The sequence below is a fragment of the Nipponia nippon genome, unplaced genomic scaffold (genome assembly GCF_047370975.1).
Source record: "Nipponia nippon isolate SJK-2023a ecotype South Korea unplaced genomic scaffold, ASM4737097v1 scaffold_5, whole genome shotgun sequence".
Lineage (NCBI taxonomy): Eukaryota > Metazoa > Chordata > Aves > Pelecaniformes > Threskiornithidae > Nipponia > Nipponia nippon.
Window position 1 is genome coordinate 71,777,419 of NW_028262369.1, and position 23,084 is coordinate 71,800,502.

General features: G+C 39.4%; 1 protein-coding gene across 1 annotated transcript in view; it reads right to left on the reverse strand.

Annotated features, from left to right (window-relative positions):
* PARD3B (par-3 family cell polarity regulator beta) overlaps positions 1 to 23,084 on the reverse strand; it is a 427,889-nt gene that overhangs the window by 38,079 nt on the left and 366,726 nt on the right. The window contains exon 21 of the mRNA XM_087732270.1: positions 13,437 to 13,572. Coding sequence (XP_087588396.1) covers positions 13,437 to 13,572 — 136 coding nt within the window. The remainder of the gene's footprint in view (positions 1 to 13,436; positions 13,573 to 23,084) is intronic.

Genomic DNA, 23,084 nt, shown 5'->3' on the forward strand with positions numbered 1-23,084 from the left:
TCACAGGGAATGTTGAGGCTTCTTTCTGTTAACCACATGCTCACTTCAAGCATTTTATACTAGTCTGGTTTTGATATTATTCCAAAGAACACTTGATGCTATTAGAACTGTGACTAAGTTTGTCAAAAAACATCTTGAAGAGCTAAAGGAAGGTATTGCTGCACTCCTAGCAGAGTCTCACAGCCTTGGTTTCTGCTGAGTGCTACCACATACCTTGGCCCTGATTCAGGGAAGCATGCTAAATACTGATGAGGGTGGTTTGTTTTAATTTCAATAGCATTTGATTCCTCTTGGAGGCATTCCCAAAGCTGACATACACCTGCATCTCTCAGTGGCTCTATCTTCTTTTTGAGTGAAAATACACAAGAAGAACATTTATATCTCTGTATCCTGAACACGTCTTCACACATTTGAATGCAGCATTCTAGTGATGATCACCTCAGCATCTCCATCTCCGAAGCAACCCCCTAAGATATTACTGGTTCACATCAATTGAGGATCTATCTCAGAGACTACCGAGGTGGCTTTATAACATTTACTTTAAAAAAAAGTACTAACAGTGAATGATACATGAAGATATTATTAAGTGAAGAATAAGTGCTAGCTTTTTAAATCACTGCCTTTTGGAATATATCAGCACTAATTTTATAAGAATTGTTCATGTTAAAATGCAAGGGCATGATCTCAAAGGAAAAGCACCAAAGTAGCTATGCAAGTACATTTTCAGTTTCTGGTCATCATTTTTCATTCACTGATTATTGCTTAAGTGTTGATTAATAGTTATGTTCATGCTGCTAGAATGCATTTCCCTTGGGTGAGAAAAACATCTTTGTCTAAAGGAAAAAAGAGATAGTAATCAAACCATCCTTCCTCTTCCCCATAAGAAACACAGATACACACTCCAGAGTCACTGATGATCTTGGTTTTGCTGTTGAGTAGTTTTGAAAATTTTCACTTAGAAAATCAGCTGTATGCAATCAGAACACTACTTGCTCGGTCAGATTGCTAGGCAATTAAATGCTCCCCTTCTGTCTCTCTTTCTATACAGATATATACGCATACGTACACATATATACATGCACACAGACAAATGTACATACTTACAGTCATTGTCCCTTCTCCCTATGCAATGAACACCAGAACACTGATGACAGCAGTGCTCCATGCTGGAATTAAGCAGGGCTGATTATCTCAGGATTTACTTTTCCTCCTACCTCTTGTTCAAGGAGGTGAAACTAATGGTTTAGATTTAGAGAGAGCGGAAAATTCTCTATAAAGGCAATAGACTGAGGGAAATACAAACACAGATGGGAACTTTAAAAGGGAAACAGGCTGTTCCCATAACAGTTTAAAAACATGGCAATTGCCTTAGCTTAGTAGAAAACAAGCTCTCGGCATTTGCTGTATCTTGCAACACTAAGTAGAGAGAAAATAGCAAAGATGGAGGTGAAGCCAAAACTGCGAAGTGTTTTTGCACAGCCCCACAAAGATAATATTCTGCTTTCTGAACCCTAGCTCTGCGATCCCCCGATCCCTGGTGCTGGAGGACTATGGTTTCCTGTGACCATGCAAAATGAGATCATTTCCTGGCCTGTGTCCGTCTCTGTGGGTGGCTTCTTTTTCCATTAGTCGTATAATATGTTTTGGTTAATTCTACCTCTTAATTGTCTTTAACGAGCACCAGATTTGTGACACCCTCAATTGCAAACCTATTCTCAGAGTAGAGGCAAACAGAGGCCCTTGAGATGAGAGCAAAACTTAAAAGCAGCAAAACAAAAAACCCTTAGCACCCATCAGCATTGATTCTTTCCAACTACAAGGGGGGTATTTCAATTGCTGTTCCACTGAACCAGGCCAATGTAATTAATCTCTTCGAAGCCACTAGAGAGAATAACTTAACTTGTCACTGAGATACACTTGTGATGCAATATACAGCACACACAATACATACATGTGAATACATTTCTAAAGCAGATCTCCTGTAGTAGTTCTACAATACTCTGCACAATTCCTCCCCACTACGAATCCAGTCCTCTGCCTTAGCCTGTTTGAAACTAAGCCGCTTCTTGTTCCTCCCAGTCTTGCATTCTTTGCTTCTCTTCTCACTGTAATTAGTTTACAAGACTACTTATCCAGATGATTACTGCTTTTAAATGACAGTCATCTTTTCTTTTACTCCAGTTTATTGTTGTGTATCATTTTGTCTTGCTATCTGAATACCCAGTTCTCTAAAGCATTTTCTCATTATGTTATCTCCTGATATAAGGCATTTTGAAATACTTCATGAGAGACACTGTATGAATTAAATTGAATTGAATTTTCTTTCAAAGTCAGGGGCTTTCAGCATCTTTCTCTAGCTAAGTCAGCAGAGCTCTTGGCACCAATGCCAGGGTGTAATGGCCACGCTTTGCAGCACAGCTATGAGCTTGTGTTCCTTTTAGGGAAAATGAAATGACAGTGTCAGTACCTGGAAAGCAAACAGGGGACAGATCAATATTTCCATTTATGATGAGGATGGCAAAACGAAAATGTTTGGGGTATTTTTGAGGTTTTTAACGCGCACATTGAGATAATGCTATTTTGCCGTATCTACCTACATCTGGTGTTGGTGCTGAATGTGTACGCAGGGGGTATATGCATGTGTATGTCAGGGAAGGAAAGAGGGAGGGAAGGGGGAAATAGCAGGGCATGGAACTAAATTGCAGAGCAAGTAGTGGAAATAGACAGTGAAAAGCTTCCTGCAGGCAGGCGGCTTCACAGGGGAGAGCGAGCCTTTCATTGTCTATAAAATCATGCCTTGCTGGAGGTCCTCAAGAGTAGAAGGGGTAGCGCCTAGAGGCAGTAAATCTCTCACTGTTGTATTATTACATTCTGAACACTTAGCTCCTGTACAAACTAGCACACTGCTTCAAGAGAAGAAAAGGAGGAAGAAGGGGGGAAATGAACAAAGGGAAGAAGAGGAAGATGGCAATAAAATTGGGAAACAACCCCCTGCCACAGCTCTCCCCAAGAAGACTTCACATCAAAGAAAAACAGCAAAGAGTAAATTGTCACGGAGTTAAAAGTTAACCTCAACTCCCTCCATTGTGATTTGACACCACTCTGGAACAGTACTCCTGGAATTTGAATGGTTAGTCTGTAGCACAGGGTATTAAATCCACTTTAATCCTGTTAAACATAGATGCCACTAAAGAGAGGCGCTCTCTCAATGGCATCATGACAAAAGCTCTCCACACTGCAAATTCAATATGGTTAACAAAAAAAAAAAAAAAAAAAAAAAATCCCAAACCTGGATTAATACTGAGCAAACAACATCAGCATAAGCAGGCTTAGAGAGAGGAATTGCTTTCCATATGCTATGGCATCAGGTTCCTCCGGATCTTCAGATACCAGTCTGTAAATGTTACAGACATTGTTTCTCCTGCTTGCAACTGCTGTTGGGTGGCGACCTTCTTTGCTTGCTGATACCAATTTAGCAGTTGGTAGAGTTTCTCTGTGATTTGGTACTGTCTGTTGTTTGCTGGTACCAGATGGATACCAGATGGGTAACTGTGGGCAATGGTTCCTCTGTGTTCCAGTCCCAAAAATCACTGCCTATAGGGTCAGTATTATCAGTTGACTCCTAAATGGCACTTCAAAGCACCATTCTGAAAAACCTCAACATCTGTTCCTTACTCCTAATGACCTTAAAAAAATGTTGCAGACATACTTTCCTTTAGCCAGGAGTTACTGTGCATCTGCAGGGAAAATACAACCTTGCAGATGCTTGCAGCCATCAAACTCGCTCCTTGCTAATGGCAGCTCTAGAAGCCGCCACCTCAACTCTGAAAGTCAGCACTGAATGTGAAGTATAATCAATATATTCTTTTCTGTGGTAGCTCCACAATGTAGGAGTTCAGAGATATTTCAAGGCATTTTTCAAACAGTACTTTCAGCAGTGAAGTGGAAGAACAAGAAAACAAAAAACTTAAAGTGCCTTTGAAAGGCAGCAGGGATACCTGAGGGCCAAATGTAAAGCACGGAGAGAAAGCAAGGAGAGAGAAAGTGATGGAAGAGATCTGTTTTAAGTATTAATTTGTGATTGGTCTTTCAAAATGTTGACCTAGTTGTCAAACTATAGACAGGAGCTGCAAGTCAGTTAATGGTTTTGAATACTGCCTATTGCAGTTCCCTCCTATGTTATTCCATATGACTGCTTCTGTTTCTAAGAAAGGGAAAAAAGTTTATTCAGGACAGTATGGGAGCATTTTGGTAAATTCTCTATATGTGCTACAGCAGAATGCTGTCTACAGAAAAATATAGCTGACATCAAAGCACGTTCCCCACCCCCTGTCTTGCTTCATGGAGAAGTTATGATAAACAGGTTATGTGTTCCCTAAGGTTACCATGGAAACTCATTCTTTTCAGGCCATCATTTGCAAAGGTAAAATTTGCATTAAAATGTGATGGAATTTGATTTTGTGCATGTGTGTGTGAAACTCAAGTGGGGTCATGCTACCACGCAGTATAGCTATTATTTCAAACCCAGGAGCATACGCTTAAGAGAGAGATCTATTAATCCATGTAAACACCTCAGTGACCAAATTACAGTTTAATTACTAACCTGACAGGTATCTTCCTAGCAAATTAGGAGAAATACTTTGAAAATTAGCTTCAAATGCAAATGTAAATGTTAATACTGATCCACCGGTGGGTACCACTAGATAGCATTTTGCTGAATTCCCCTATAATCATTCCACAGGAAAGACTGAATTTAGATTGTCAGAATGACTTTGTTTTGATGATGGCAGACCAAGGATGGAAGGCACAGGCATGTATTTCACATTACAAATTTTTATCTTATCTTGAAGGAGTTATCATCAAATCATAAAGTATAGAATATCATTTGATATAACCATGCTTACTGCAATACAAGAAACTCTGGATCTCCTCAGAATCCCAATTCGCTCATTTTGTTTTGAGTCATATCATAACTTCAAAGTCATAATTTCACTCTAGGTATCTGCTACTCTGACTTTCTTGGAATACCTGATGGTGTAAGGCATACATTCGGTCCAGGCCTCCCCAGGGTCCATGTGCCTTGGGAGCCACTGCCATTATTTGTTGCCACGTGCAGCACCGGTCTTTCTAACAGAGGAGTGCATTATTTGCAATAGTAATTTTGACAATCTTTACTTCCAGCCTGGAAAGAAAACAGATGAGTGGACTAAACCCAGAAAAATCTTAAAATTGGTGACCAGACTGCATTTTAGAAGAGATACAAGTATTTGTCCTCTTGCTTAGTTGTATGCATGCTGAATTTGATATACTACTTTATGAAATCTATGCTACTTTGGGACACTGGATTATTCACATATCATCTGCCTTGAATAGCAGGACCGTCTTGAAGGCAGCAGGGTCAGAACTCATATTTCTGCTTGGAAGGCAGACATCTCAATAGCCCCTGGATTACAGAAGACTCAATATCTCCTATCATACAGGACTTATGACACACAGTTCAGCTGGAATGGCTCTACTTAATATTGGGCAACATGACACTTAACACAGCAGCCAGGCCATGTGATGAGGAAAAAGCAGCAAAACCACAGACAACAGTATTTGTTGCTCTTGCTCTCTTATTGTTAATAAATACAGTTGCACAGCAAGTGTCTCAAAAACACTAAAAAAATAAAATAAAAATCAACCCTTCAGATTAGCTTGCACAGTACCAGTATTTTATCAGACACCCTTCTGCATTGGGAAATTCCTGCTTACAAATTCAATTTACTAAACAAAGCAAGAACATTAAAGAAGGTTTAAAAAACCAAATGCAAACAAAAATGAAATCGATCACTAACTTTTGCAGAACTTCTCAAAACTCAGCACATTCACTAAAAGGAATGTGTTCCAGTTGGATCCCGTATTGAGCAAGAAAGAAGGCGCTAGCGCTCCTTTTTCCAAGCGTTCTTTAACAGGCAGAGTTGAGGTTGAAAGTTGAAAAGAGCTGACCTGGAGCAGAAAAGCCAAAGTAATGCACAGCACCAGCCTTACAGGGTAAATGGAGTTCTCTTTTCCCATATTTTGTACTTTTATTTTAATGCAATCTTGATATTAGATTAGCATCTGCACTACAGACCTTAGACTGGGAACTAATAAAGTTATCTGCCCAATCTCTCCATGTCTGAGTCAGTGACTTTCTTTTTCATTTTAAATAATTATAACAATGTTGCCTGTTTGTTGAGAAAAATAGAGCCTTTATATATTCATAGATAATTGCTTATACCCAGCACCCAGTGATACATTCTAATTACTTTTCACACCTTGGCTGTGAAGAAATCTTGAACTTTTTAGTGTTTTTTAACTGCAAGACAACAGTATAGCCAGAGCACTGACACCCTGACTGCTGAAACTGCACCTAGGATGAAATTTAACAAGCAGTTCTGCTAATGCATTTTGCAGTGAGGAACTTCAGCAAAACTCAAGACCCAAGGCTTCCACCTCGGATCTTGTGCTGCAATAATGAGAAGTGCTGCACAGATATACAATAGAAGAACTCAATACAGAAATCAAAAGTAATCAAAAGTCTATTATTTCAGTTGGCTTCTGTCACATACTTAACTATAACAAATAAAAGGTCTGTACTCTCTAACAGCCTCAATGACATAGTTGTATTGCTTGACCCAGCTTCTTTCAAGCTCGACCCTGTTCTGCGCACGCTGGGCAACCATTGCTGTTTGCCTCACTGAGGTCATTCTGCTTTCCATTATGTTAAATGGACAAATTTTGCAGTCCTTTGTCAAAACTGCTATCTGTTTTAGTGGGATGTTACCCCTAGCAGGCAGAGCTGGACAGTGACCAGCATCTTTAGGAAACAGGGTGCTGTCTGGAACAACAGTAGCTAGGCAACTCTTTGGATCATCAGTATTTTTTAGGGAAGAGATTTCTTTTTAATCAGCAACACACTGAACAAGAACGTAACCCAGGGAGATTAAGCTGTGAGAATTCAAAAAGAAGTCAACCATGTCAGCATCTATTTGATAAATGCACCAGATACCTGGTAGTAAAGGCAAAAGCTTGTGCTTAAGAAGGGGTCAAGTTTGAGGCCCGATTCCAGGCCTGATCTAATAAATACCTAAGCACATGCTTAGCTTCAGACATGAATTTCAATGGCATTACAGACTTGTCTTGTGATTAAAAAATGAGCGTTGTAACTGGGGCCCCTTTCCAGAAGTTGAAGCAGGCCTCTTACTAATGGCCTGAGGAAGAGGAGGTCAATTTTAAAAGGAAACCTACTTTCCCCCCCCTCCGCCTTGTAGTCAGACCCATGAGCAGCTGTATTTGATTCTATGGTATGTGCGGCGCTGACTTGCTAGGGGTCGGGACCAAGCTGTCATGGAGAAGTACGTATCACTGAGGGTAAGGGAAGGTTCAAAGTGCAAAGTATGAGCTTTAGTAACCCCACATGCGAAGACTCGGTGTTAAAATCTCAATCCTCTTCCACCTTCCCCACGTGAAGCTGGCCTGAGATTTGACAGAGTGTGTACACGTGCTCAGGGAAAGCAGCCACACAGTCACCTATCTATGGAGTGATCAACAAGCAGACAGAAAACTATTAAAGCCTATACTGGCAGAAGCTTGCCAAAAACGAAGCAAATTGCAAAGACCCAGCTACTGTGCTGCTCAGAACTGCAGTGAAGCCAGATCACAGCCTAGCTCTGAAAAGGCTATTTCTCTGGCCCCAAGGGATAAAAGCTGCAGAGCTGTGGCCTGTCTATGTGCACAAATGCAGTTAGCTGTTCAACATACTATATAGCATGGATTGCCTGTTCACGAACTCCCCTCATCAATATAATTACCAGTTAAAACGTTTGTTTCTTGGTTCCCTAAACATATTGGCAAATCAGGAAAAATACATACAACAGAAAACCTCTAGGACCCTTCACATCGCATCAACATGATCTGTGGCAGCTGTCATGATCTCCATGATGCCCCACTCAAGTTCTCCGTTTGGGCAACATCAGAACCACCTCTCCTAACCGCAAGGGACACGACCGCTGGCATATGTGTTAATGTGGAACCTCTCAGTTCTGCGAGCCTGCAAGGGCGGCCACAGCCCGGCAGCACCGCATGTTTTTGTCTTATTTCCTTCAACTACTTGTACGAAGTAAGAGAAATGCTTAGTATTTGTCCTCCTCAGAGTCACCCCCCTGCGCTGAAATACAACAAAAAGCAGCTGTGTGACGAGGTACCTTGTGGAATAGATGGCATGATGTATATCTGGAATTCACATAATATTGTTGGGTATAAACAGTACCAGCGGGCTTTGATAAGAGGACATATGGCACCAGAACTGTTTCCCTTGTAAATAAGAGTGTGTACATAGTGTTAGCATGAAGACATGAACATTTCAGGCTCCCCTCTGGTTCAGATAATCTATGCCAAATTCAACCTTTGTGTAAGTAGGAATGACTCCAAACAAGTTATAAGAGTCACTCTTTATTACTAGTATTAATGGAATTGAATTTGGCTCTCCTTGCAAGTGCCATTTGGAATAGTTTATTTTTCACATGAGGTTTGGCAGGGATTTCTCCAAAATAATTTCCCCCCAAACCTACCCCCAAAAGCCAGCCTGTAAATTTCAAAATCTCTCTGCTTAGTTTGAACAGCTCTTTAGAATACACCCCAATCGGAAACCTTCCTTATACAGAGATAGTGACCATAAAAAGTTCTTGATTGGCAAGTTAGTCATACATCCTAATAAAACGTTTCACATACTCTCTTACTTAATATTTTAATAACATATACACAAATACTGCCGATCCATGGTTATCAAAGCAGTTATACTCTGAGTAAGTTTTTGGTTGGGTGTCCCCCCCCCCCCAATTCAATATTTTCTACTAATAATCTGCGGGCTCAGAAAGTCTGGAATTCACAGCAGTTTCTGCTATATGGTTTCACATAGTACATAAAATTGTCAGCTTCTCCCATTGCGCTAGAAGACAGGAATGTTATTATTCTAGAAGCTGGAATTTTGGTTTCTAACCACAGTCCAACACAAACGTCTGTGCGTTTTGGGAACCTAACCTATTTGAAATGCAACATCCTGAACCTGGAATTAATTGATCATGAAAAGTACAAACAGGTCCTTATTCATCCTGAAGCAAACGTAGAACCCTTTGACACATTATGGAAAAATAATGCAGTTCTTAACACTCCTTTTTTTTGTTCTGGTTGATTTTTAGGCTTGGATCCCTGCCAGGCACACAATAAAGTACTTGGCCTTTAACACAGACAGGCGTGATTCTTCTTTCATACTCTCAACTGAGAACTGACAAAACTCAGTACATAACAGATTTGTTTCAATTGAAATGTTCACCGCTAGTATCCAGAGACAGGTTTTCTTATATCTTTAGGTTATTTATCAGCTTGCAAATCTGATCTGCAAATAAGAAAACAGCTTTTAGAACCACTTAACATAAGGTTCGGTACAGTGAAGCTGATGTGGTCACTAACAGGTGAAGAACTATTTGCGATGTGGCCAGTGTTACATGCACTCCTTGAACATATATTAAAAAAAGACAAAGTTTCAAGGATTTACTGCCACCCTGAAGGAAAGAATTGATGTTTTAAGTAACCGGATTTGTACAAAGTCTGTAAGACAATCCAAGTAAATCCTCACACAGATGATTAATTCCTCGTTATTTAAATGCCTCTAAATACAAGTACAGATGTAACTTCACGGCTTTGGCTTGACAGCTCCTTCTCTATTTCTCATGATCTGTTATTAGCCTGTGACTCTAAAGCCCCGAAAGAGGGTGCCCCATGAAAAAGCCCTTCAACTCCTAGGAGACTTTCTAAGTTCTTGCAGCTTATTGCTTACATAGTTCTCTCAGGTTCTGACTGATACTGCAGTATACGATAATACTACATAAACATATTATGCCTCTTTCTGTGGACCCAGATTAGGTTTGTATAGGATATGTTCATGAGCGCTTTTACTATCTGATGTCCCACAAAGACATGAGTATGTATGCACGTGCCTGAACTCTGTCTTGTGCTGATACTTCCCAATACCCCCTAGCTGTCAGAAAATTTTAGGGTAATCTCACATTACACTGACAACAACAGGCATTCATATTCCTAGACAATATTTATACTTATCATCAGCCTGTCCTTTGGTTAACTAGCTGAGGTTTACTTTAAGCCTTGTGATCCACCTTATAGAATTTGGCTTATCATTTATCCTAGTTAAAAACCTGAAAGGGGGGTGGCGGGGGCGGGGAGGAGTCCAAAGGATGCAAAACTCAACAACAAACCAAAGCACAGAGGAACTGGAAAAGAATTTCAAAGGATCTGGCTCTATAGCACAGACAGTGCTATATATATGTGTGTCTGTTTATGGAGACACACTAAACTGAATTATTCAGTTACTTACAAAAAGAAAAAGAACAGACTGTGGGGAAGGGAGAGCAGAATGAAGGCGCAAGAGAGCAAAAAATCCATCCAGCAACAGATGAGAAGAACAGAGGAGAACTGGAAAATGGATGCAGGGGGGAAGAATGGATGATGAGAGAATAGCAGGCCTATTTAAAATGAATTTTTGACCTTATTTTTAAAACATTTATGGATCCCAATTGCCTGTCATGAGATCATTTTCCCTTACAATGCTAGCTTTTCAGCCGGCTCTGCACTTTAACTTGATTTATCCCACTTTAAAAAAAGTAGATTGTTAGAAATACCCCTTCTATTAGAAATTCTGTCCCATTACAGTGTCAGCTAAAGGCCACTTGTCAATGTCAGCTTTATCAGATAGAAATTTGCCTCATGAGTTCTCAGATACTTTTTTGGAGGACAAGACCCAGGGTCCATTTCTGAGGCTGTTGATTTGCAACGGGATAGTGTCTTCTCAAATTATCCTCTGTTATTTCCCAACTTATCTGCATGTTTCATGAGATGGTGGGAAGTGATTACAGCAGCTGCTGTACATTAGAAAGACATCTTATAGGAAAGCTGGCTTAGGTAAAACAGCTGACTGACAAAAGCACAGAAAGAACTAATCGAGTATTAAAAATACATAGGGAGACCCGGCATCTCCTTTCCAGCTGCAGCTTCCCTGGTGCCATAACCTCCTGTGGGAAGAAAGAAAACTTATACCGGAAGGTTCTCCTCTTCCTCAGCTGCCTGTTGACTCTTTAAAGAAAGACCTGACATCCTGAAGATTAGAGTAAGTTTTTATTTATTTACAATTATGCAATTAGTCATCAGCATGTCTCTTCACTGATGAGTAAAGGTGGAAAAAATCAGCTGTTGTTCAATCTGTGTTACCACAGTACTGCTGTGGGTCAGCAGCCCGAGGTGGGAAAGACTACATTGCTTATAAAATATCTTGAGGACTCTCCTGGCAAGATGCTTTGAGACATTTGTTTTCTTTTTAATATTTTGATTCTATTTTTGTTTCTTCTTTTCCATCTGAATGGATTGATGTAACATATGTATTTTAAGGGTAAAACTACATGTCAGAATAGAAATTTCAGCCAGGAGTCAAAAGAGAGCAAGCTGGGGCCACAATGTTTTCCAGACTGAAAGACAGTGCCTGTGAAAGCAAGGCTGAATGGATCAATGGATGATATTGTTGCAGCGAAGAGACCAGAAGTCTTTGAAATTTGTAAACCACTTCAACAAGAGGAACTGTTGCAGCAACAAACTTCAGAGTATTAAAGCCCTCAAGGTAAACTCTGATTTTTGAGCAGACTGCCATTCCTCACAACAAAAACATTTAAAAATATTCTGCATTGGAAGGACAAAGAGAAACAATCCTGGTGCCACTATTACTAATCAGTTCAAGATTGAGATGCTTAAAGCTCCCTTTCAGGTGTTCTGATTAAGGACAACTTGCCTCACAGGAAAAGCAAAGCTTTGGAAATCAGTAATCTCTGGGCATTATACCTAATAGGAAAGGCTTAAAAAGGATTACCTAGAAGAAACCTTTGTGAATCTTAGGAAACTACACTGGACCATAAATCTCAACCTCCTCTGAGGATTAATAAAGCTTTATCAGTTTCAGATAAGAAGTAGAAATCCTCAGGCTGCTGAAGAGGTACCACTGGCCCAGTCTGGGGCCTCTGTCAGGACACTTAACATGCCATACAACTTCAACAGAAAGACACATTTGATGCATATTCTCATTTTAGTTTACAAAAGCTATTCAGAAGAAGAATGGCAGCTACACAAATTCCCAAATTTGGGTCACAAAATTTAAGGCAGTAGATTAAAGTTAACTGCTCTAAGGAAAGAATTATTTTGCTGAAGGTGACACTTTTGGTAACTGAATCAGAATAATATATACAACAACATTTTTTGGGTTAATGAAAAAATATAGACAATAATTTATGTAAAAACACTCCTTTTAACTCTGTCTTTCTGTGATTGCAATAAAGTCTAGTCTCGCATAGGATTTTTTTGGATTACTACCTCAATCATTGAAGATTTCACTTAAGCATTCACACTGATAGTCTGGAGGACATTAAAACCAACATTGTTAGTTCAAACTTCAGGTGTTTTTAGATTCTTAAGATTTTAACATAATTCTCTCTCTTTTTAAACTAAAATTTCAAATCTAGGATAAATTGCATCTTATCAAAGTTACATTTTTGAATGCTGGTTGATTATAATTACTTCTCAAGAGACAGAGTCCAACTCTGAAACCTGCTCAGGTGGAGCTCTTGAGTGCCACAGTTGTGATCCCATAGACTATAGCTGTTGCATTTATTTAATGCATCCAAAAATCCGCACTCTTGATTTAATTTCTGGTTCTACCATAGGTTACTCTTCAGTAGTGGGGTAGATAATATGTCTCTGTGTAGTGTGACTCCGAAATGTAAACTAGGGAATACAGCATATCTGTAATGTATCTATAGTGTTGGTAGAATATTTTAAGATCCTTTGATGGTAGAGGAGCAAGTTATTCCATTTTTCACTTTATAAAAGTTACTGAGGATGTATCACAGCCAGATTGCTACTGTCCAGTGCGCAGAAGGAAGGGCAGGGGCAGACATGCCTCTGTCTCCTCCTTCTCACTTTGCATTGAGAGTCTGCTCTTCTAATGCTCTCATTAACCCAGTGAATCACTGGATGAACTGCCAGAGTACCATAAATCCTGCTGAAAAGCCTTGATACTACCACACGTGACAAAGTTTGGCAATGACTGCATATCTTGGGCCTAAAGAGAGGAAACCTGGGCCTAAATCAAGCACAGTGAACAGACAAGTTCTTTTTAGCCAAGTTTTCATGTTGTTAATGCTTTCTTTGGTGGTCTGGCATTAAGGATTTCTCCATTTCTACAAACTCCCCAAATTCACGTTAAGCTGACACAGGATTTCTGGAAAACACAAACAAATGAGCACCTTCTGGTAACCCTGAACGCTGCAAAAGCACTTTGCATCACATTGTGGACCTACCCAACGCTGGTCGTAATCAGACGGCTGCGTTCTTCCTTCGTCGTCCTCATAAAAAGGTAAGCCTTCTCGCCTGGCCTGATGGTACTCCTTCCGTAACTTCTGGATACGATCAGCATTCCCACCACCTGTGCAGACACTGAGAAAAATAAAAAATGCTAAATAAAACTCCTATGTACACACATATCTAATGCTTACCAGGTACCCACATGAGCACACAGACGGAACTGCCACACCTGAGACAATTGGATTATGAACATTTGATTCTCCTGACTTACATTGTGCCCACTGGCCCATACCACCCTTATTTTTGCTTTCTTCTATTAAAAAAGCTGCTAATTGTGAACTTGATCCCCATTTTTAAAAAAGGCTGTCCCTGTCCAAAGAACTTAACAATTCCAGTACAAGACAAGAGACAACAGATGGGTGCAGACAGATGGGGGAGCACAAGGAAACTTTTAACATTCCTATGAGCAGCTATAAATGGCTATCATATTTTAATAATAATAATGATGATGATGATAAGCTGCCAGAAAAATGTTTCCTTTTGCTCCCACGCTAAATGTGGAATTTCCCTAAAATTACATTTCTTCAAGGTAAAGAATAGACGATATTCACAGAGAAGCACAGAACGAAGTTTTATCTCATAAAAAACAACCTCCCTTCCAATTATATAAAGAACTAAAACATCAGCCATGAAAATACAGGGGAGGCAAGAGAAATGGGAAAGCACACTATTAAATCTTGACACCATTTTTTTAAATTGGTAATTAAACAGTAATCCCCTTAGTAATCCACGAAGACTCACTTGTATGCTGAACTGCATACACTGCAAACTGCCGTGGTAAAGCTAGTGGAGTTGCTTAGTTTGTCAAGTTAAACACATGCCTGCCTTTGTGGATTTTGACCCTGGTGAGCGTTCCAAAACCTTAGAGCTGGACTTGTACAACTGTGGAAGCTCAAGCTATATCTGGAAGGATTAAAAAAAAAAAATCCTGAAAATGCCTAAGAATTCAAAAAAATATAGCCACATTGAAAATGAATAAATGAAAAGTTTCCTGCAGCTATTTCCAGCCCCGCTCTATAGTCAGCACTGGGGTGAATACTGACTGTATGGCTCAGTAGCATTCATAGGGAATTGTCACAGAATTTATTTGTGGCCGCTCCTAAACGCAGACTATTGTTATTGCAGCACATCATCCTATATTCTCTTAATCTGCAACTTTAACTCTGCCTCACCAACAATGGGCTGGAGAGATACAGATTTATGCACATGAGCACAGACCCTGTGGAGCACCTTGTCATGCTGCACTCCACTATGAGTATGCCAGAATGCAGGGAAGCCTTTTATAGGATTTGTATAGCAAACCGAATGTGGAAAGCACATACAAAAGATTGGACATAAACCTACCAGTTCAATAATAAGTAGTTTCTAGAATTTAATAGCCATCTAGATTCGTTGGGAATTAATTACCAATGAAGGGCAATTCCACATAGGGTGCAAATGAAACTGAATATGCAGCCAGGATTGGAAATGTTTACGTGCAACGTCAGTATGTTTCCATGAAAAATCAAACACTTAAATTACTTGCCTTCCCTGGATCCCAAGTTATCCAGCCCCTCTACTCTACGAAGTCCCAGAAGTTTCAAGCTTCTCTGGCTGACTTACCCAACTCTTCCAGAGAATACAAAATTTTTCTTATGATCTACCAAGACGGTGCAGAAAGCTTGCACAAACTCTGTGGACTATTGAGGAGAAAAAAAAAAAAAAAAGTACATTCCCTTTTCCCCTTGACTCCTTCCACAGATAAATGCCTCTGTTCCTTGCATGAATGCTTGTCAAATAGTGGAGAACCATTTCCAGTTCGCAAAACACTGGAATTGAGGACTAGCTAATGGGGGCTATCACTTAGAACAGTGAAGCTTGGTCCACAGCTCATGAGCAATACAATACCTGTGAAATCCCCTGCCTTTACTTGGGAGTACAGATAAAGCATTTAATTAGGGCTGCTAACATACAGATAAGGCCCGAAGTGTTGTCCCTGTTGCTTTGCCAACATCATTACCCAAAGCAGCACTAGCTAAGAGAGAGAAACACTGAAATATGGGCAACTGGTCTAGTTTGATTCCAGCAGCTCTCTGCAAACTGTATTAGCACCTGCCACCAGTGGCCTAATGGCCACGTACTCACCTAATGGCCACTTTCTACCTCCACGTATTTTGGCTGAAAAGTAATCTGAAAATACCATACTTTTTTTTTTTTTCCCCTTTTTAAAATGAAATCTGAGATTTACATTGTAAGAGGGAGTAATGGCAGCCTGTGCTCCATTTACTACAGCTCTCCTGTAGGTGAACTTCCTTCTGGTTAAGCCCAACTAACCAGCAAGTGGAAATAGGTGCTGCAGAGACCAAGCTGATTATATACATTAAAAGACTGGGCCTGACAGCTTTTTCTTTGGCAAACCTCTGCCACGCCGTACTGAAGTACAAACCCTAACGATGAGAATGAGTAGGAACATTTGAATGAAAGATAGCAGCACATGGGAAGTTATCCATCTGGATTAGTGTGAAAACACAAGCATAATCTCTGTGGAAACAAGCAGCTCCGTGAAGTCTGATTTCCTGTGCTTCTCTCCTGTGGGTTCTCTGGTGTCCGATAATGGGACTGAGTTCACACTGCAGCGTTTCTCCCCAGCAAGGGCTTTCATCTGGGCCTCTCTAGCAGGCTGCTTATTTTCATGAAACTTAGTGATCCAGTATCTTTTGAACATCGAATCACCTGTCAGGCCTGGTCAAAAACGGCCAGCAGGTTCAGAATTTGTTAGAAAGGTGGAGAGAACAGGTTGGAAGAGGGTTAGGTCAGTACATCAGCTTCGTTTTTTCAGGAAACAGTTGAAGCTCCACAGCTCTTTTTTCTTTTTTTTTCCTCCATCACTGTTTATAGACACAAATGTAAAAGACACTGGCTTTTGAAAGAGCTGCATATCTAGCTTACCATGAAAGTTTTACCCACTCCTGAGTAATGTGAGATGAATACGATGCCCTATGCAATGCTCATGAAACAGTTCTGAATTTAAAGTTGGCTCCTGACAATTATGTGAATATATGAACCACATTCAAACTCACCAGATGAATTCAATCAGCACTGTGCAAATATCGCATACATAATCTATTAGTTTACCCCAAAGAAACTGAAGCATTGAATTCAAACAGAATGAAGTCATCAGTAATAAAAAAAAGAAACTGATAAGGCAATATTAAAAAAAAAAAACCACAACACAATTTTCCAAGATTTGCAGAGAAGATTATACATTGACTGTAAACTATTCTCCCATCTGCCTATAAATACATAATTAAAAAATATTGGTTTGATCAGATAGCAGTTCTCAGACAGGGAAACAGCAGATGAATACCAGTTCAAATGTTTCGGATGCATGACTATTTATACTGAAAAGGAACCTGAACTTACAGAAGAAATATAAAAACAATACTCCAATCAAAGTCAATTTATATTAAGGAGACTTACTGAAGCTTTTCACCAAGCCTACTAAGTACACCAGACAGATTTCTTTTACAGTAGCTTTACATTTAATGTAGTGCTCCCTCCTTGAGGAGATATAAATATTACAGTCCTCATCACATCTACAATTCTGTGCAGAACTCACTTCCCTGACATGGATCCCTGCGCTACACGTTCTTCAGAGAGCTGCGCAACCACACGTTAGCCATTCCCCTCCACCACCACGTGCTCCCAGGCTCTGACATTTAATCCACCCATGGACTTCTCTGTTGTCACAAGACTGTAAGAGAACCATCCACTCTGCATTTTGTGACTGATTTCAGAACGATTTCCTAAAATCGTGCTACATACAAGGAGACTGATTCAGAAGCAGCTGATACTGGGATAGAACCTGAACCTTTTGGGGGAAGTTTTAAATAAGGTCTAGGTGGGGGAAAAAAATCTCTGAGAAACTTTACAAAGAGTTTAGTGAAGACTCAGATGCTGATTTTAAACAGCAGTAACAAAACCTGTCCAAAATCTCATGCCACAAACAATCTTAAGAGAAGTTAAACAGTTCTTCGAATAAGCTGCACACACTGCAAGCATTTTTTGGGGAAATAGAAAAAATAAATAATAAACAATCTTATATGAACATTCAAAAGAGGAAAAAGCACATTCCTGTCAGCCATTCTGTAGTTCTGCTAGCTACAATCCTTACAAACCAAAGCTTTCTAACCCATGCTGCTGGGGCTGTACTACCAACCAGATAAACAACCGCCAGAAATCACTGTCTTCTACCCTGTGCCTGAATCTGTCAGAGGCACTATACAGGTTTCACCTTGCCCACTGCGACTGTAAAGGGACCTGCTATGAAACAGCCATTCAACCGATACAGTTGGAATAGGCATCCCAAAGAAAAAGGAAAACATAAGTTGGCACAGACTTAGCTTCACGCTATCTCTAACATTATGTAAAATATGACTGTGAAATTTCATCCCATCATCTCTGAAGAGATAGATGAACAAGCACCACAGCAATAACATTATATACCCAATATGACAGACAAGTTATTTTTTTCAAAGAATCAAAACATCATCCTCAGTATTTAATACATATGGCTCAGGTTTTGCACAATAAAATCTCCCCTCTGTTCTTCCTCTGAGTCGCTAATCTGGATTTCAATCACTCAGGTTAAAAATGTCATTTTTTAAATGAGTGACTTCTACTGCAGCTCTCTAGATAATACAAAATTAAAAACAAGTGTTGCATGTACAGAGTAAGATGAACCACTTAAAGCTGTATATAAACATACATTTAAAGAGGCAATAAACATTTTGTTTCCAGTGGTTTTGCTAAACACATTAATATTGCACAGGGCTTTTTTGCCAGCTACTTCTTTCAAACACTGATTTCACCCAGCTGACTGTCAGCCTCTAAACAAACAACTGGTACTTCCAAGTTTAAAAAAAAGAAAAGAAAAATTATTCTTTTACTGAATTTTCCATTAACAAACAAGTCCAAGACAAAACGTGATGCACAGACTCAAGAAAATGGACAACCTTCCATTCACAATCTGCTATAAAACAAAACTAATTTTATATACTGAAAAGAACACAGTGGTCTGCGAAGATATACAGTATAAGAGAGTTCAACAGATGATGTTACAGTATCTTTCACTTAGGATAAAACTTTCATTTTGAAGTTATAACAAATATTTGAGTATGTTACTCTCTCAGTTCCAGCCCTTGTCTTTCTACCCTGAAGTATTACATTGCTTATGAAGATATTTCTGCAACCTCAATAGTAAAAGAGAATAAAAAGAATGGTGGGAAGCGATAAAAAGAAAATCAATGATAAGAACATAATTCTATAATATTTCAGCTTTCGTCTTTGTCAACCACCAAGAGAAAGAGAGTTTAGGAAGAAATGAACATTTGTTGTTTTCATATGCACTTGAGTAAGTGAATGATACTGCAATGAAAGACTTGTCAGAAATACCTTGTTGATAGCACTGATATTGCCTTGCAGGCTCAGGAATCATCTTTGATGTTCAGCCAGAGTCAGCCTGGGTTTTAGCTATACTCACCCCACACTGAGGACCCAACTTAAGAACGATGGCTTTCTAGCTACTGGAACCACGCAAATGGTTTTATTGGCCTCCATAACACTTTCTTTCTTGCTCTGGGCAGGAATATACCCTATGTATACACAATTACCGTCTTTATCAATGGAGAAGGGCTCCAGTAGGACACTTGTTTTGGAAACCTGTGAAAAGTGAGCGGGAAGAAGACTTCGAGCCCAGTTCCCTTTAGACAGGATTATCCTGACAGGGTCTGTATAGATGGGCTGACATGAGAAGCATTAGATGGATATGTTTCCCTCTATCCATATGTACATAAATACATACAAAGTCAAGATTCACAAATAAACTGCAGGAAAACAAACTACACTGAAGAACCTATTTATGCTTATCTGAGTTTATTTGAACTTGTATACTAAAGTCCCTGAGCCTTAATCTGCTTTACAATATTTAAAAAAGTCGTAAGTGTGCCTCAGCGGAACATACGCTGTCACCTTTCAATTCTTTGGGCTAACATAAAAGCAGTACAACCACTTCTGTCCAAAAGGTCAAAGACTCCTAGGGCAGCACATGACTACCATTTGTCTGGATGTAAATTGAGTCCTATTGACCCTGTAACATCACTACTGACCTCTTGACATTAAGAGCTTAGTAGAAAGAAAGATGATGATATTCTTAGGTTCCTACAGACTCATTAGGAAGAAAGAAGGAAAGAGAACCTTGCATGATATGAATTAGCAGTGTCATTAACCTTTTCTTTCCCCAAATAGCTCATAATATGTTTACAGAAGCCTCAAAAGAACAATTTGAAGATTGAGACCAACAGATTTGTATCACTTTCAGTTCTTCCAAACTGTTTATAAAATACCTCTCAGTGGCTTGGCGTAAAGTATCCTTTTATGTTTCCCTCCTTTCACATGACATACAACACCTTTTCCTGTTTGTCATGGCAGATGGCCTAGACATTCAGATCAGCATCATCTTTTCAATCCAGGCCACTTCTCACCTCTATTGCTTTCCTTTATAACTTATAGTTGACTACAGCTGGCCAGAAAGAATGGGAGGTGTAGGCTACTTTATTGCTTTATGGGAACAAAATTGGCACACTGAGGTTTAACTTCACCGTAACCGCAGATATGGTATGTGCTACTCTAACAGAAACAGGTTATTTGCAATCAAGTAGGAAGGAAAAAAAAAGGGACGTTTTCTTGTTTGTAGCCAGCTTGTCATCTTTACTTCAAAGACAAGACATTTTTTTCCTTTTTTCTGCTCAATGTTTTGTGTCTCATCAAAGGCGGCAATCACCAGATTTTAACTAATAATTAAAAAAAAGACGCCTTACAGTTCAGGCTGGTTAATGGCAATGTCTGTTTCTGGCATGTGACCAGTTTACTGCTGTCTTGTTGATCTGAGATGTGCACGTGTCTCCAAAGGGCTAGGAAAGCAGGGAGATTAGGGACTCGGCTGCTGACAACAACCAAACTCTCTATAAACAATACACAATGAAAATAATGAAAAACAGATTTTCCTGGTATTTTCAGTAGCCTCTAGACAATGCAACAGTTTCTGGTTTCTTCACTAAAGATGATCTCAATTATGCCTTTTATCCATCATGCTGAAGTCACGTGTGAGGCATAATTGAGGGCCTTCTCTCCAAGGTAATTTCTTCTGGATTTACACAGCAAAGTACTTAAATTGCCTTTTTTGGCACTTTGTATTACAACACGGCTTGGGAGGGGGTATTTTACTTTACTGATGTAAAGCAGCTGGCATATTTACAATAGATAGGTCACATCAACATAGAGCAGATTTCCAGCCCTCCAAACTCCATTTACAGCAGCTTTAACAATTCAACAAAGCAAATGCTGAATGCTAAACTCTTGTGTGGAAATGTAGCTCTATTTCTTAATGGCTATCACACCTGCCTGCAACTGGCAGCTAGTTTTTTTCACTTGCAGACTATTGCTTTTTGCACTACAGTTTATTAAACTTATCGCTAAAGCTGAGATAATAAGTACTTTACAGACTTCCAATGAATTAGCTATTCAAGAGTCCCTCAGGAATTCCCTTTAGCACACACAAAGCAAAGGCAGGAGGGAGAGGTGGTGACAATTCAGTGCAGTCTTAATTTCTGTGCTCCCTTGTGAGGGAAGAATCGAGGATCTAAGAATTCGCTCACAGTAGATGCTGCTGCCCATGTTCTAAAATGTATTTTGTTGAAAACTACAAAGCCTGGAGTAACTATCATTTTTCTCCCAGAAACTACCTCTCCAAGTTTCACACTAGAGACTATATCCTGCTCTTCATTACACACATGCAAATCTATGCCACTGGAAGACTGGCAGCAACTAATCCTCTATGTGGTTTGTTTTTGTAATACCTGGCCTAGGTAGAAACGAGGTAGAAATCTCAATCTCAACTGAAAAAAAAAAAAGTCTCTGTGTCTGTAATCCTGTTACAGATGTAGTTTACATTAAAAAAAAAAAAAAGAATTAATTTATACCATGTGCAAAACATCAGGGAAAAGCATAGATCTCATAGCCAAAATGCATCCTTACGATAAAGTTGGCTTTTTTGGGTGTTTTTAATGAATGGTCACTATGAGGATAACATTAATCCAGCATTAGGACATTTACGGGAAAAAAATACAAATGTAATTTATCTTTTTTAACTGTCAGCTGCATTTCTAAAGCTTTAAAGGCTGTAGCTTCCAGCGGCCTTTTGTCTTTCTGCCATGGCAGGAATATCTTGGACAGCTGTAAGAGCTTTGTAAGCTATCTTTCTCAAAATCCATTAGCTAATTCAAGGAACCTAATTAGAGCTGCCATTTTGATGGAGCATATTGAATGCTCTGTATAAACTAGTAACACCATCAATGTTTATTAAAAATTGCAAGAACCAAAGCTCTCAGTTCCATATAAATATTAATGGACAGATACACAATACTTATTGAAATATAGACGGCATTATGTCCACAGAAATACACACAGGTATACTTATAACCCAGTGTGATGCATTTATTCACAAAGGCTGAAGTACGGAAGCAAAACCTAGGGACAATTTTACATGAACCGTTGAAAATTGACCGGCTTCCATTTACACTATCCTTATGTGCATTAAAGGAAGCAAAGCGCTCTAAAGATGATTTGTTTCTTGTGTTTTTCCTGAGTAGTGTGCTGACAATTTGGAGTGTATTTTGAGCTTACCTCAAGAATGCACTCCAGCTGGAACCATTTTATAGCTCCTCTTAAACCAGCCACTCCAATCACCGTACTTTGTAGACATTTACACATATTCCAGTACTACACTGTTTAAGGGCATCCAAAGATTCAAAGGGAATTTGCACTGTAGAGCTAAAACTCAAATTTTGCTGTAGACAGCAACAAAATCGGTGAAAGGAGCCAGACATCTGGAGCAATGCTCTCCTACATTCTGCTGCGTAGAAGCCCAACCATAATGAAAAAGCAACTCGCAGACAATGATACAACACATGAAATACTGACCATTCTAAGAATATATCAGAGACCTAATCAAGTTAGGCTGTACAAGCATATGCCTTTGGCTGCAGAAATAAAAAGTTTTCTGGCTACTTCACAGCTTCGTTTTTAACTTGATACTTCATAAATGGAACTGCAGAAAACCTCATATGTTACCATTTCAATCTGACGTACGCTTTCATACGCATCTAACAGTGCCTGGATTCTATTTATATGTACAACTAAATATACGTGCATAGAAAAATCATCACATTTGCTACAGTAAGACAGCAGATGTTCTTATTAAGCCACTGGCACATGCAAGGTGAAGCATGTAAGCCTTATAAGGAAAGCATTTAATGTTCCAACTACAAGCTAAAGAAAAGCAAAGACAATAAATGAAATTATTTCTAACATATTTTACTAGCTGCGAGTGCAATGCAAAATGAAAGCACCGTTGAGCATGCTCGAATAACTCTTACAATACACAGGGCTTCTCACAGCGGGGAGTACAATCCATACACACTCTTTGGAACATCCTAACTCCAATATAATGATCCAAAGTTCACTTCTTCTGAATATATACTAAAATG